A 13,105-nucleotide genomic window follows, 5' to 3' on the forward strand; every position below is an offset into this window, starting at 1 on the left:
AAGAGGTCAAAATTGATCTTGAAAAAAAGAGCACATAAGACACTAGAAGTGAGATATAAAGCTCAACTATAAATATGGAGAAAATTATAAATCATAATAACAGATACAGCTTTATTTAAAAAACTGGATGAAATTTGCTATAGCAAAATACTGTTAAAACTGTTCTGAAGACGCTGGACCAGTGTAAATAGATGAAATTGGTAACTTGCTACTTTTATAGGCCAATTATACCAAACCTTTAAGGAAAAGGTCGTTTCTGTGTTCAGTGCCTAGGGAAAGAGAGAACTTCATAAACCAGTCGGTATGGCTTGTAGAACCTCAGTACCCAACTAGACATGGGAAGCGTAGAAAAATTAACCAGACCAAAATCATTTGAAAAAATCCTAAATCTATTCATAATTTAAAATTCAGTTATTGATGAACAAAACATCCTTTGTGGGATAAAGAAATATACATTGACTGTACTTACAGTGAAACATTAGAAGCTGTCTCATCAAATCAGGAGAAAACTGTCCTCTAAAACTTGTATTATTCAGTTTTGTTTGAGAAGGCAAAAATAAAAATACCATTTTTGTAAATGACGTGATTGTATACTACGAAAATTGAAAAGCTGTTGGAACCAATAGCAGGAACTGGTAGTGTGTTTTCGGTACCAACAGAAAATATAAGAGCAGGTCACAGGAATGGAGATCCCATTCACCATAGAAGGGGAACAGACACTTTATAAAACACTTAGATTCATAAAACAGAAAAAGAGGAGGAGGAAATATGTGTTATTTATCTCTGATGTGATTTTTGTTTCTTTCTTTATATTTTATAAATTGTCTGCAGTGAATATTGTTTAACTGTATTTTTATAAAAGAAGAACTGTTAGGACTGACAGTGGCAACCATTGTATATTCTCCATTAACTTTTTGCAATTGATAAAACAAATACTTGTTCTTTTTTTTAATTGATTTAAACAGATATTCTGCCTCCACGGTGGCCTCTCTCCATCCATAGATACACTGGATCATATAAGAGCCCTGGATCGTTTACAAGAAGTTCCACATGAGGTAAACTTAGCAAAAAAAAAAAGAAGAAATGTAACCACAGTATGGTAGAGCTAAATGAGTTATATGTGATTGCTAGTAGTTTATAACATGTACTTAATTTCCTTGATCAGGGCCCAATGTGTGACCTGTTATGGTCAGACCCAGATGATCGTGGCGGGTGGGGGATATCTCCACGTGGCGCTGGCTACACATTTGGACAAGACATTTCGGAAACATTTAACCACGCCAACGGTCTCACGCTGGTTTCTCGCGCTCACCAACTTGTAATGGAGGTACGTACTTTTGCCACAGAATGATCTTTGTTTTGAAATAAACGTGTATATCGGTAATAAGGCTCAGTGATTTAGGATATAAGATACGTTTCTAGCCGTTGCTTAGATAAAAGGAACAACTTGCAGACTTATAGCAAGTAGGGAAAATACTAGTGGCCCAGAGTTAAGTGCTATTGAAATTATTCAGTGAAATATTTTGGCATTGAAATCTTTTTTATTTTGAAATATTAACGTTGAAATTTTTTTTAGAATACTTTATTTTTACCTGCTTACCGTAAGTTAACAAAAAGGTCAGTAATAACAGATTAATTTCAAGCTTTCACAGTCTATATGTAAAATATTTAACTCATTTTTTAAATTAATCGACTTGAGAAAAGTTGCAAAAAATAATACAAAAAAATTCCTTGCATCCTTCACTTACATCCTCAAATATAAATATTGTACTACATCTGCTTTATCATTCTGCCTCTTCTTTCCTCTCCTCTTTCACGTACACGTTACTGTCTTCTGAACCATTTGAATGGAAGTTGCACACATCCTATTTATCCCCAAATAATAATTTTTTTTCTTGTAAAAAAATAAAAGGAATTCTGTTACAAAACCCACAGTATAGTTACCACAGTCAGGCGATTAACATTGATAAAGTACTACTAACTAAACATTACTCAGATTTTGCTAATTATTTTGCTAGTGTCACTTATAGCAATAATTTAATTGTGTGTGTGTAAGAGAGATATCCAATCCAGGATTATGTGGCATTTATTGTCATGTCTCTTCAGTCTCCTTTGATAAGGAAATAACTCCTCAGGCTTTTTGGCATGGTCTTAACGTTTTTTGAAGAGTGTAAGTGATTCATTTTGTAGAAATCGCCCTCCATTTGGATTTGACTGATGTTTCCTTAAGGTTCCAGATTCGGGGTGTGCATTTTTGGCAGGCATAGCATACAGTCGATGCTATAGGGTGTGCATTTTTGGCAGGCATAGCACACCGTCGATGCTGTAGGGTGTACGTTTTTGGCAGGCGTGGCACACCGTCGATGTTGTAGGGCGTGCGTTTTTGGCAGGCATAGCATACAGTCGATGCTGTGGGGTGTGCGTTTTTGGCAGGCATGGCACACCGTTGATGCTGTAGGGCGTGCGTCTTTGGCAGGCATGGCACACCGTCGATGCTGTAGGGTGTGCGTTTTTGGCAGGCATAGCATACAGTCGATGCTGTGGGGTGTGCGTTTTTGGCAGGCATGGCACACCGTCGATGCTGTAGGGCGTGCGTTTTTGGCAGGCATAGCATACAGTCGATGCTGTGGGGTGTGCGTTTTTGGCAGGCATGGCACACCGTTGATGCTGTAGGGCGTGCGTCTTTGGCAGGCATGGCACACCGTCGATGCTGTAGGGCGTGCGTTTTTGGCAGGCATGGCACACCGTTGATGCTGTAGGGCGTGCGTCTTTGGCAGGCATGGCACACTGTTGATGCTGCATCTTCCTCAGCGCATCATATTACAGAGACACGAGATCTGTGTGCCACTGCTGTTGACACTGCCTTTGGTTACTTTAACTGCTGTTCAAGTGGTGCCTGTCAGAGCTCTCCACTGTGATGTTACTATTTTATAAGTACTGAAAGAAGAGAAGAAGGACAAATCCTTCCAAATCAGTAGGGAGTGGCTGCAAGTTGTTAGAGAAAACTCCGTCATGCCAGTAGAGGCAAGGAAAGGAATAAGAGCACGATTGATAAAGAACACAAATTCACACGGTGAAAATAAATCCAGTTGTATCAGTAATCATAAGGAATGTAAGTGGACTAAAATTTTACTTGACTAAAAGCCTGAGCCTCAAATTAGATAAATAATCAGAATTTATCTATTATTCAGGACATACCTAGACTAGAGGTAAAGGGATGGAAAATGGTGTATTGGTTTGTCAAGCAGATAATTATCCAAAATACAGCTAATGATAATAGGCGTCAGAAGAGGCTTTAAGACAGAAAAAGTGTCATTGAGGACAAAAAAGAGGTAATTACTGGTGGAAACTGGCCCAGTTTTCCAGGAAGAAATAATTCCAAATTTGTATATACCTAATAATAGCTTTAAACTATGTAAAGCCAAAATTGACATAATTTACAAGGAGAAATTGAGAGATTGACCATCATCGTGGGAGAGATCTCAAGAGTAGATCAAGCAGACAGAACAGTTGGTACTGATGGAGATGAGAACACCACAGTTACGGGGTTCCGTGTAACAGAACCCTGTACTTAACAGGTAGCATTTCATTCGGAGCATAGGAGACTACATTCTCACAGAGTTTTATTTGTAATTTTTTAATTTAGTTTTTTTAAACTTATCTATATTGAGATCATAATTTTGTAATAAATTATTCGTTTTATTTGATGCTGCAGGGATATAATTGGTGCCATGATCGGAATGTGGTTACCATTTTCAGTGCACCCAATTACTGTTACCGCTGTGGGAACCAGGCTGCTATCATGGAACTAGATGACACTTTAAAATATTCCTTGTAAGTAATGTTAAATTTAATTGTATGTATCATTTTTTAGGAGGAAAATTAAAAATGTAGGTATTAAAGACAGAAGTAATGGGGTCTGGCTTCTGGAATGATGTGGTGTGAAGAAGGGCAAACTGTGCCCCCAGCAAAACTACCATTTAACTGGAGAAAGTTATTTTAAGAAACAGTTATTTAAAGTTTTTGTAAACTGTCCTAAGGGCATACAGCAAATGGAGAAATATTTATTCAAGAAAAATACCAAATCTCAGTAATAAAAGCCAGAGATTATGTCATTTGAACCATGACTTGCTCCTTCTCCCCCACTCCCAGATCCAACTTACAGAAACTATTCTGGGCAAGTGTGAACAAGGGACACAACACAGGGACTCTCCTATCCCCAGTCTAGGGCTTCGGTTTCACTCCAGGTATGGAAGGCCACCAGCATTTCTCATCTGCCCCAGTCCCAGGTTCCAGAAGCCCTGTTCCTGGCAGGCACAACTGAGAGTGCGGCAGCTCCCTTTCCCAACATAGCCCCTCGGGCGAAGCTCTGCGATCCGGGTGTCCAGGTCAAGAACACTGACTTCTCTGATCAATCCTGCCCCAGTGCGTGCTCCTAGAACAGGAATGGCACTCTGAGAAGTGGACTACCATGCCCACTCCCAGCCCTGCAGTAGTGGTGCAGAAGTTCTACCCAGAGGGGCAAGGCAGGCTGACGGTGCTTCAGCTCTGTCTGAGAGAATTAACCTCATTCAGAACAGAGTAGAGAATTCCAAGCTTAGGGACATTGTCAAAAATAACGGATATCATGGTGGAGAGCAATTAAGAGGGCTCTCATAGCTCCCATGGTACTATTAGCAACAAGCAAAACAAGAAACCAACCAGAAATTTAACAGAAGGAGGGAAAGAGATAGCCAGCGAGAACCCCTCTGGGTTCACAGTCAACCCTGGGGCACAAGAAGACTGTGCACATATCCTCTCAGTCAGAGCAGGACTCAGGGCAGTCCCTTACATTCCCTAAGGTGCACATAGATTAATCAACCAAGGCCCTCACTAGTACGCAGGACTTCAGTACAACCTCTGATCAAACACTGGCTGAACTGGCAGTCTAGGAGACTATGCGCATGCCCAAGGTTTTGCCTTCAGGAGTGACTGGAGAGGGAAAATGCAAACTACTAGTGCCTGGCTAAAATGTAAACTTGAACTGGAATACTAGGCTCCCAAGCTATACAACAGTAAAGGGTAAATATGTAACTAGCTAAGGGAGCTTCACCCCAGCCTTTGACCAGTAAATGGCTTGTACCCAACCAGTGGCAACCTCTAAGTAGCCAGGGTAAAAGATTAAAAGAAGAAAAAGGAGGAAAAAAACCCAGCAAGGCCAGATGCTCACACTGGGAGAAATAGACTTCACAGAGTTTGTTCAGTCAAGTCACTAAACAGATAAATGGCCAAGTAAATAGCAACATCAGTCCCCAGAGAGATCAATATTCAGAAATACTACAATAAAAAAGTGTACTATTTCTGAATAATCCAGTATTTAACAGAAAAAAAAATTACAAGACACATAAACAGGAAAGTGTGACCCATACACACAAAAACGCAGACAAGAGAAACAGCTTCTGAAGGGACCAAGATGTTAAACTTAACAGATAGACTTCAAAGAGATCATTATAAATATGGTCAAAGAACCAAAGGATACCAGGTCTGACTAACTGAGGAAGGTATGATGATAATGCATAAATCATCAAATAGAGAGTATGAGTAAAGAGAAAAATTATTTTTAAAAAAATGGGAAATTCTGGAGTGAAAGGTACTAAATAAAAAATTTACTAGTGGGGCTCAACACTAGATTTGACCTGGTGAAAGAAATCAGTGAACTTGAAGATAAATTAATAAAAGAGATTATATAATCAGAAGATCAGAGAAGAAACACAATGAAGAAAAATTCAAAGAACCTTAAAGAGACGTGGGAAATTATGAGGCTCATAGAAATTTAAGTGTAATGGGAATTCCAGAAGGAGAGGAGGGAGAGAGGCAGAAAGAATATTTTAAATAATGGCTGAAAACTTCCCAAATTTGATGAAAAACATTAATCTACACATCCAAGAAGTTCAGCGAATGCCAAGTAGAATATAAATGCAGAGAGATCCATACCCAGGCACATCACAGTCAAAATGTTGAGCATCTGAAAGAGTATTTTGAAAGCAGTAAGAATTAGAACTTATCACATACAGGGGAACCCGAGTCTGATAATCAGCTGGCTTCGCATCAGAAAGGCAGTGGGATATTTTCAAAAGTCATGCTGTTGTTTTTTTTAATCAACCAAGAATCTCATATCCAGCAAAACTGTCTTTCAGAAAGATGTTCCCAGGTACACAAAAGCTGAGAGGATTCATGATTAGCAAACTTGCCTTACAAGAATTAAGGGGAATTCTTTAGGCTGAAAGCAGATGATATCAGATGGTAGTTTATATTCTCTCTCTCACACACACACACACACACACACACAAACAAAAGGAATGGTAAAGGTGATACAACATCCCAAGTTGCCTGGTGTATGAGGTGCTCAGCAGACTTTCTTTGAATGAATGGTCATTGATTGTGATAGTTCCAGAAGCAAAAAATCGTTCATTAGTTGTTTACCGGGCAGTTATTGACCACGTAAAAAAAAAAAACATGGCTGTCGAGTCGATCCTGACTCACAGTGACCCTACAGGAAAGAGTAGAACTGCTCTATAGGATTTCCAAGGAGCAGCTGGTATACTGGCACTGCCAGCCTTTTGGTTAACAGCCATAGCTCTTAACTACAACACCACTAGAGCTCCACTTACCACGTAACCACCTTTTAAATGGTGTAAGCTCTTTTCCTTTCAGACACCCTCTCATCCATTTGTTCACAGAAGGTTAACATTCACTCTCCACCATTTTAGATTTGAAGACTGCATTTGGAACACATAATGTATAAGAAGTTATTTTAAAAACTCAAATTGGATTTCTGTAAATATCCAAATATACCGTATTTTTATGCAAATAACACACACCTACATTTGTTTGCCAACTGCTCCCGACCCCTGGGAGGTATTTTTGGTAAGTGCTGATATGCCAGTATTTTTTTAACACACAGCTATAAAAGGAAGCATAGTGTGCTTATAGAAATACCTTGCAGGGAGGAGGGAGAGGGTGTGGTTGTGGTTGGCAAACAAAAATAGAACATACTTGTTAATGTTTATATAAATTACACATTATTATTACATGTAATATGTTGACCTCATAGGTAATGAAACCTGGGAGACTTAAGAAGTTCATATTGAATAGATGAAAATCTTTGCCCGGCCCGGACAGAGCTGGAGAAAAATGTAGAACAAAATTCTAACTTAGAAAAAAAGACCAGACATACTAATCTGACAGATTTGAAGAAACCCCGAGAATATGGTCCCCAGACAGCGTTTTAACTCAGTACTGAAGTCACTCCTGAGGTTCACCCTTCAGCCAAAGATCAGACAGGCGCATAAAACAAAATGAGACTAAACGGGCCCACCAGCCCGGGGGCAAGGACAAGAAGGCAGGAGGAAACAGGAAAGCTGATAATGGGGACCCAAGGTCGAGAAGGGGAGAGTGTTGACAGACATGTCATTGGTTTGCCAACCAATGTTACGAAATAATATGTGTATTAATTGTTAAATGAGAAACTGCTTTGCTCTGTAAACCTTCATCTAAAGTACAATTTAAAAAAAAGACTAAAACATAAATAAAATTTTCCCCCCAAAAGTGGTAATATGTGACTGGTATTTGAGTCTTCTGATTCCGTTGTGTTAAGTGATATCTGTCTGCTTGTGGATATGGAAGGAAGCTTCAGAAGTGTTTAAAAAAAAAAAAAAAGAAACTTAAAATTTTGTAATAATTTTTTCCATTGGTCATTGCAGCATGAATTATCATTACTTTAGATATAAATTTTCTGAATTGAATGAATCAGTGATGGCTGACCCTCCCATCAATAATAGTGTGGAAAGAAGGGCTGAAGTACACTCCCATCAATAATAGTGTGGAAAGAAGAGACGATGTCTATTTCGTCAAATAATAAATATGTTTAAGGCTGCCCTTTTTCACCTGAGTAAAATGCATAATACAAAACTAGACTTCCTACCTATGTTGCTATGGGGCATATCCTTGTTCTGTATCAAAACCAAACCAAACCCACTGCCTTCGAGTCGATTCCAGCTCATATCGACCCCATAGGGTTCCAAGGCTGTGAATCTGTACGGAAGTAGACTGCCACATCTTTCTCCCACAGAGCCACGGGTGATTTCATACCACTGACCTTTCACTTAGCAGTCGATGACTTTAACCAGTGCGACACTGGCCTCCTTTTGTTCTGTATAGGATCCTATCCTAATAAAATATTACTCACAATAATATTGCAAACCTTTTATGCCAGACACCAAACCAGACATTTCGTCTACTAAAATTCTTGCTATAGCCTTGTGAAGTAGTTTTATGATGAAAAGGCACGTAACTTCAATGACTTGCCCATGGTCATTCTGGTCATAATCAACACTGTAGAGGTAGGGACATAGAACTGTTTTTGCTTACTACAGTGGCTTGTTCTTTATTGACTTTTTTTTTTTTTCTGCCATTTATAGCCTTCAGTTTGACCCAGCGCCTCGCCGTGGAGAGCCTCATGTTACCCGGCGTACCCCTGACTACTTCCTGTGAATGGCTCCAGGGAAAACCTGCCTTTGTATGTGGAAGTATACCTGGCTTTTTAAGATATACATATATTTAAAAACAGAAAAAACAACGGTAATCGATGTGTTTCTGTAACAGATTGGGATCTGTCTTGGCATTAAACCACATCATGGACCAAAATGTGCCATACTAGTGATGAACACTTAGCACAATTTAGACTGAAATTCAATGCAGCGCGATGTTCTAGATCAGTCAGTTAACAGTTTGCCTGCTGTATTTGTAATAACCATTTTCCTCTGGACTGTTCAAACAAAAAAGGTAACTAATTCCTTCATCTCCTTTTGCACTTAGTTGAGATTTTAGTTATAGTGTTTAACTGGCATGGATTAATAAAGTTGGAACTTTATTTTTAAGGAAAATTCACAAGCTAACTTCCACTTAATCCATTACTGTTTATTTTATTGAAATGTATGATTAACTGAAGAAAAGATTCTTCTTGGGAGTATGTTGTCATAACATTTAAAGAGATTTCCCTTCATTTAAACTAAATTACTATTTTACGTTGAGCTGCATATTTCTGTATATTTGTCATGATAGTGCTTGCATCCTATTTGGTGTACTGAGCAAATAAACTGCATTTTAAGCAAAGACATTGATTTACTGTGGTATGCATTAAATGAAAGCTTAACTGTTATTGAAACTTGAGGTAAAGTCTCTGCTTATGTTGAGATAATTAGAAGTACAAAATATGAATTGAATGCTGAAACTATAAAATGTTATATATAGCTAGACAGAAATTTCTAAAAGCTGGAATAAATCAGTCTCCAAGTAGTAATTGTTACTTCATGGTAGGTTCATGATCGGAGCCAGGGAGGGTCCCTGTTGTCCCAATTCAGCCTCAATCTTAGGCAGGCCCTTTGTGCTTTGGCTTCAGAGGTGAGGTTTTCTTAGCATTTATGCTCCTCCTACCTGTGGCAGCCAAACTTTGCCTTGTATCTGTGGTGGTTTCAGATGAGAATTTCCTATCCCACCTCCAGTGGTAGTAGTAAGAGATTTTTTGTAGGTATTACCACTGTTCCTCTGATCAGCATATGGTTGGACTTTTTTTGTTTTTTTAATCCAATCTGATACTGTCTTTTAACTGGAGTATTTAGACCATTTACATTTAATGTGATTATTGATATGGTTAGGTTTAGATACATCTGTTTGCTATATGTATCTGTTCTCCCTCAGTGGTAGAAAAATTTTGCTTTTACTTACTGCCCCAGCAGCAGTAGATCTTCGCCTGTGTCCTGGAGGAGACAGATGGCTTTTGCTTCTGCTGCGTGTCCAGAAAGAATATATCCTGGCCAGTGCCCTGTGGGCCATAATTTTTGCTCTATCTCACTCTGTAGCGTGAAATTTTTGGCTTTGTAGGGAGAAAGCTACCAGGAAGCTAGTGGGGTTTTGTGCTTCTTCCCTGGCAGCCACAAATCGCCTCCTCCATGTTTGCACCAAGATTGGCTGTCTCTGATCTTCTGCACTGGACTAACTCGTTCTCGTGGACACCTAGTGGAGCCCATGGAGAATAGCTTTCAAGCAAGTATGAGCTCCCCTTGTGTCTGAGGCCCCCAGCTAGTCCAGAACTGGCCTGCTCATGGCGTGAGACTTGTGCAGTCACATGGGGCCTCACACATGGAAGGGCTCCCTCACTTGGTTTCATGTTCTGTTGTCACCATCTTGAAGTTCCTGATAATTGTTGAACATAACGGTCCCTTCATTTTCACTTTGCAGTGAGCACCACAAATTAAAAAGCCAGTCCTGTTCGAAACCGATGCGCTAGCCCACGCCTGGCTTTTAGATTTTTGTTATAATCTTAGCTGAATTTTTCTTAACTCCTTCTGTAGCAGCGACTTCTCCTGTACACTGCCAAAGGGAAGAGTGTGTGTATCCTGCCTCTCCTTGGAGTGGGTTATCCCTCTTTGGAATTCAGTTTATGTGTTTGCTTTGCAAGTTCAACTCTTGGAGAACTCAAAAGTTAGGATTTTGTAGATCATCTAGGCTTTTCTTGATGTTAGGGTGGGAGCAACGTTCTTTGCTGTTCTTTACATCCTAAATAGGATAATAGTCCAACCTAGTTACATCCTAAATAGTCCAAAACTGCTGTTGAGATTTAGAACTTGTTATTTTTAGGCTCTGATGGATGTTAAGCTTACAGAGCAATTAGCTGACTAAAACTGGTTCCCCCTTTTAAAAGGGAATTTTTTTTTTTTAATTAAAATTTTCCATCGAAAGTCCAGCTTTTTTGTTTTCTCCCCACAAAAAAATGCCTGTTAGTGTCACAATCATACTAGAACGACTCAACATTTGTGTGTTCTTTTGATGCCTGGCATCTCTTCGTTACTTAAAGGGATAGCTCTCCCTCATCAGTGCATTCAGGAAGGAAAAGAGCTTACCAAGTAAAGCATGAACAGAGATGAAGAATAATAAAATGAAGGAAACATGGCTGGTGTGCTAGAGATGCTGTCACCTTGAGGGTAGGTAGGTAATGTCTCGGCAGCATTCAGGGGCTCCTGTTTGTTATTACCAGTGCACTCCTGATCATTTTTACTGCATATTACAGCGAAACCGATAAGAGGCAAACTCACCGGGGCTGCCTTGTTTTTCCGGGTCTCACAAGTTTCCCACTTTTGGCAGGGTGCAGTCTTAATACTTTTTTATTACTATTAGTGTAAAAGTTTTCCTTCTCTGATAGGTTCCAGCTTTTGCAGGTCTTCCTGTATTTTGAAAATAACTTAGAATAGTGTATGTTGTTGTCAGGTACTGTCAAGCCAGTTCCAACTCGTAGTGACTTTATTTACAACGGAACAAAACACTGCCCAGTCCTGCACCATCCTCACAATCGTTGCTGTTTTACCCTATTGTTGCAGCCACTGTGTCAATCCATCTAGTCGAGGGTCTTCCTCTTTTTCGCTGACCTGCTGCCGAACACTCAGATCGTTTAAAATTTTCACTCCTTCGTTGGAGGATGTTATTAAAAGACAGGAGCGAACAGGCCAAGTTAAAAGAGGATTCAGTTAGTTTTCCCTGGGGCCACTAAAACTCGTTAGTTGCTGTTGAGTCCGCCTCACCCCGTGAGCCCTGGGAGCTTAGCATTGTGGTCCACAGGCGTTTCAGTGGCTGATTTTCAGGAGGAGATCACGAAACCTTTCTCCTGGTCCGTCTTAGTCTGGAAGCTCCACTGAAACCTTTTCAGCATCATAGCAACACGTAAGCCTCCGCTGACAAAAGAAAACCCCTAAAACTATTTGTCAGTATTTCTAACATATAACTTGACTCATGTCGAAGTCTTCCCCTTTTTAAGCCTGTTGATACCTTATAACATTTTATCATAGAAAACTAGAGAGAAGAGTCTAATGTATCCCCATGTACCTGTCAGCCTCATTTATTCATCTGCCCCCCATCACTGGTAATTTTGAAGCACATTTTAGCAATATTTCCTATTTTTGCTATATAGTTTCTCAGAGATAAGGCTGTCCTTTCACCTAACCTGAGAGATAAAGCTATCTTCTCTCACCTAACCACAATACCATCATCACACCTTGGAAAACTTAATTCCTTAATCATAGTTTTAATTTTCCCAACTCATTGTAAGATGTTACAGTAAAAAAAGTACTATTAACCAAGATTCTAAAGATTTACTGATAGTGTTAATCTGAGAGTTAAGTCAGTCTCTTGGAGACAGTCTGTACATATTGATGCCTTTTAAGCCATCAGTAGTTCCTGTCCCTAAATTCAGAGGAAGAACACTGCTTTTGTAACCAAGGAGACAATTAAGCATCTCTATTTTTAGCCCTTTAATTGTACATGCAACCAAGTGTTTTTTGTGTTATAGAAAAATGTCTGTATTCTCAAGAAATGGCCCTAGTGATTTTTATGTTAAAAATGGGGGGTAGGGGGCTTCCATAAATTTTAGAGTATATTTGTTAATTACTACAGTTTTGGCTGTTTAAAATAAATTTTTTTTTTAATGGTGATCATCATTTTCTGGAATCAGAATCCTTGGAATTGGGTGCTGATGGACATTGAAAACAGAGCCTGTGCAAGGGTGTGATGAAAACAGGGAGATGTGGAGACACCCCTCCTTTTGCTCTTTGCATTGGAGTCTAAAAGAACAGCGGAAGCTTACTGAACCTCCGAAACGCACGCTGATAAAGAGAAATCAATGGCCCAGGAAACCAAAGGATCCACCCAGAAAAGTAAAAGTCATTCCTGAGGACCTCTTTGTATTGCTGGGGAAACAATGCCCTGATTATTATTGCCTATACTAGTTATCTTTTGCCACGTAACAAATTTCCCCCAAACTTTTCAGCTTGAAATAGCATTATCTATCTTCTGCAGTTTTTGAGGCTCAGGAATCCAGGAGCAGCTTAACCAACTGGTTCTGCTCAAGGTCTCTCTTAGCAGGTCGCAGTTGAGATGTCAGCCGGGGCTGCAGACTGAGAATTTGACTGGGGCTGGAGGACTCACTGCAAGCTCCCTTATGAAGCGTCAGTTCCTTGACATGGGGTTACTCACAACATTCTACCCCCCCCACCCCCCAGGACATGATCAGAGAGAC

The 13,105-nt window shown here is 39.6% G+C and overlaps 1 protein-coding gene across 3 annotated transcripts in view; it reads left to right on the forward strand.

Annotated features, from left to right (window-relative positions):
• Positions 1-9,157, forward strand: part of PPP2CB (protein phosphatase 2 catalytic subunit beta) — a 31,452-nt gene extending 22,295 nt beyond the window's left edge. For 2 of the 3 annotated variants that reach the window (XM_064272832.1, XM_064272834.1), the window contains 4 exons: positions 966-1,055; positions 1,166-1,327; positions 3,716-3,834; positions 8,460-9,157. In XM_064272832.1, coding sequence (XP_064128902.1) covers positions 966-1,055; positions 1,166-1,327; positions 3,716-3,834; positions 8,460-8,532 — 444 coding nt within the window. In that variant the 3' untranslated portion in view covers positions 8,533-9,157. The remainder of the gene's footprint in view (positions 1-965; positions 1,056-1,165; positions 1,328-3,715; positions 3,835-8,459) is intronic. The other variant, XM_064272833.1, reaches the window with a different exon arrangement.
• The last annotated feature ends 3,948 nt before the right edge of the window (positions 9,158-13,105 follow it).

The sequence above is a fragment of the Loxodonta africana genome, chromosome 19 (assembly GCF_030014295.1).
Source record: "Loxodonta africana isolate mLoxAfr1 chromosome 19, mLoxAfr1.hap2, whole genome shotgun sequence".
NCBI lineage: Eukaryota > Metazoa > Chordata > Mammalia > Proboscidea > Elephantidae > Loxodonta > Loxodonta africana.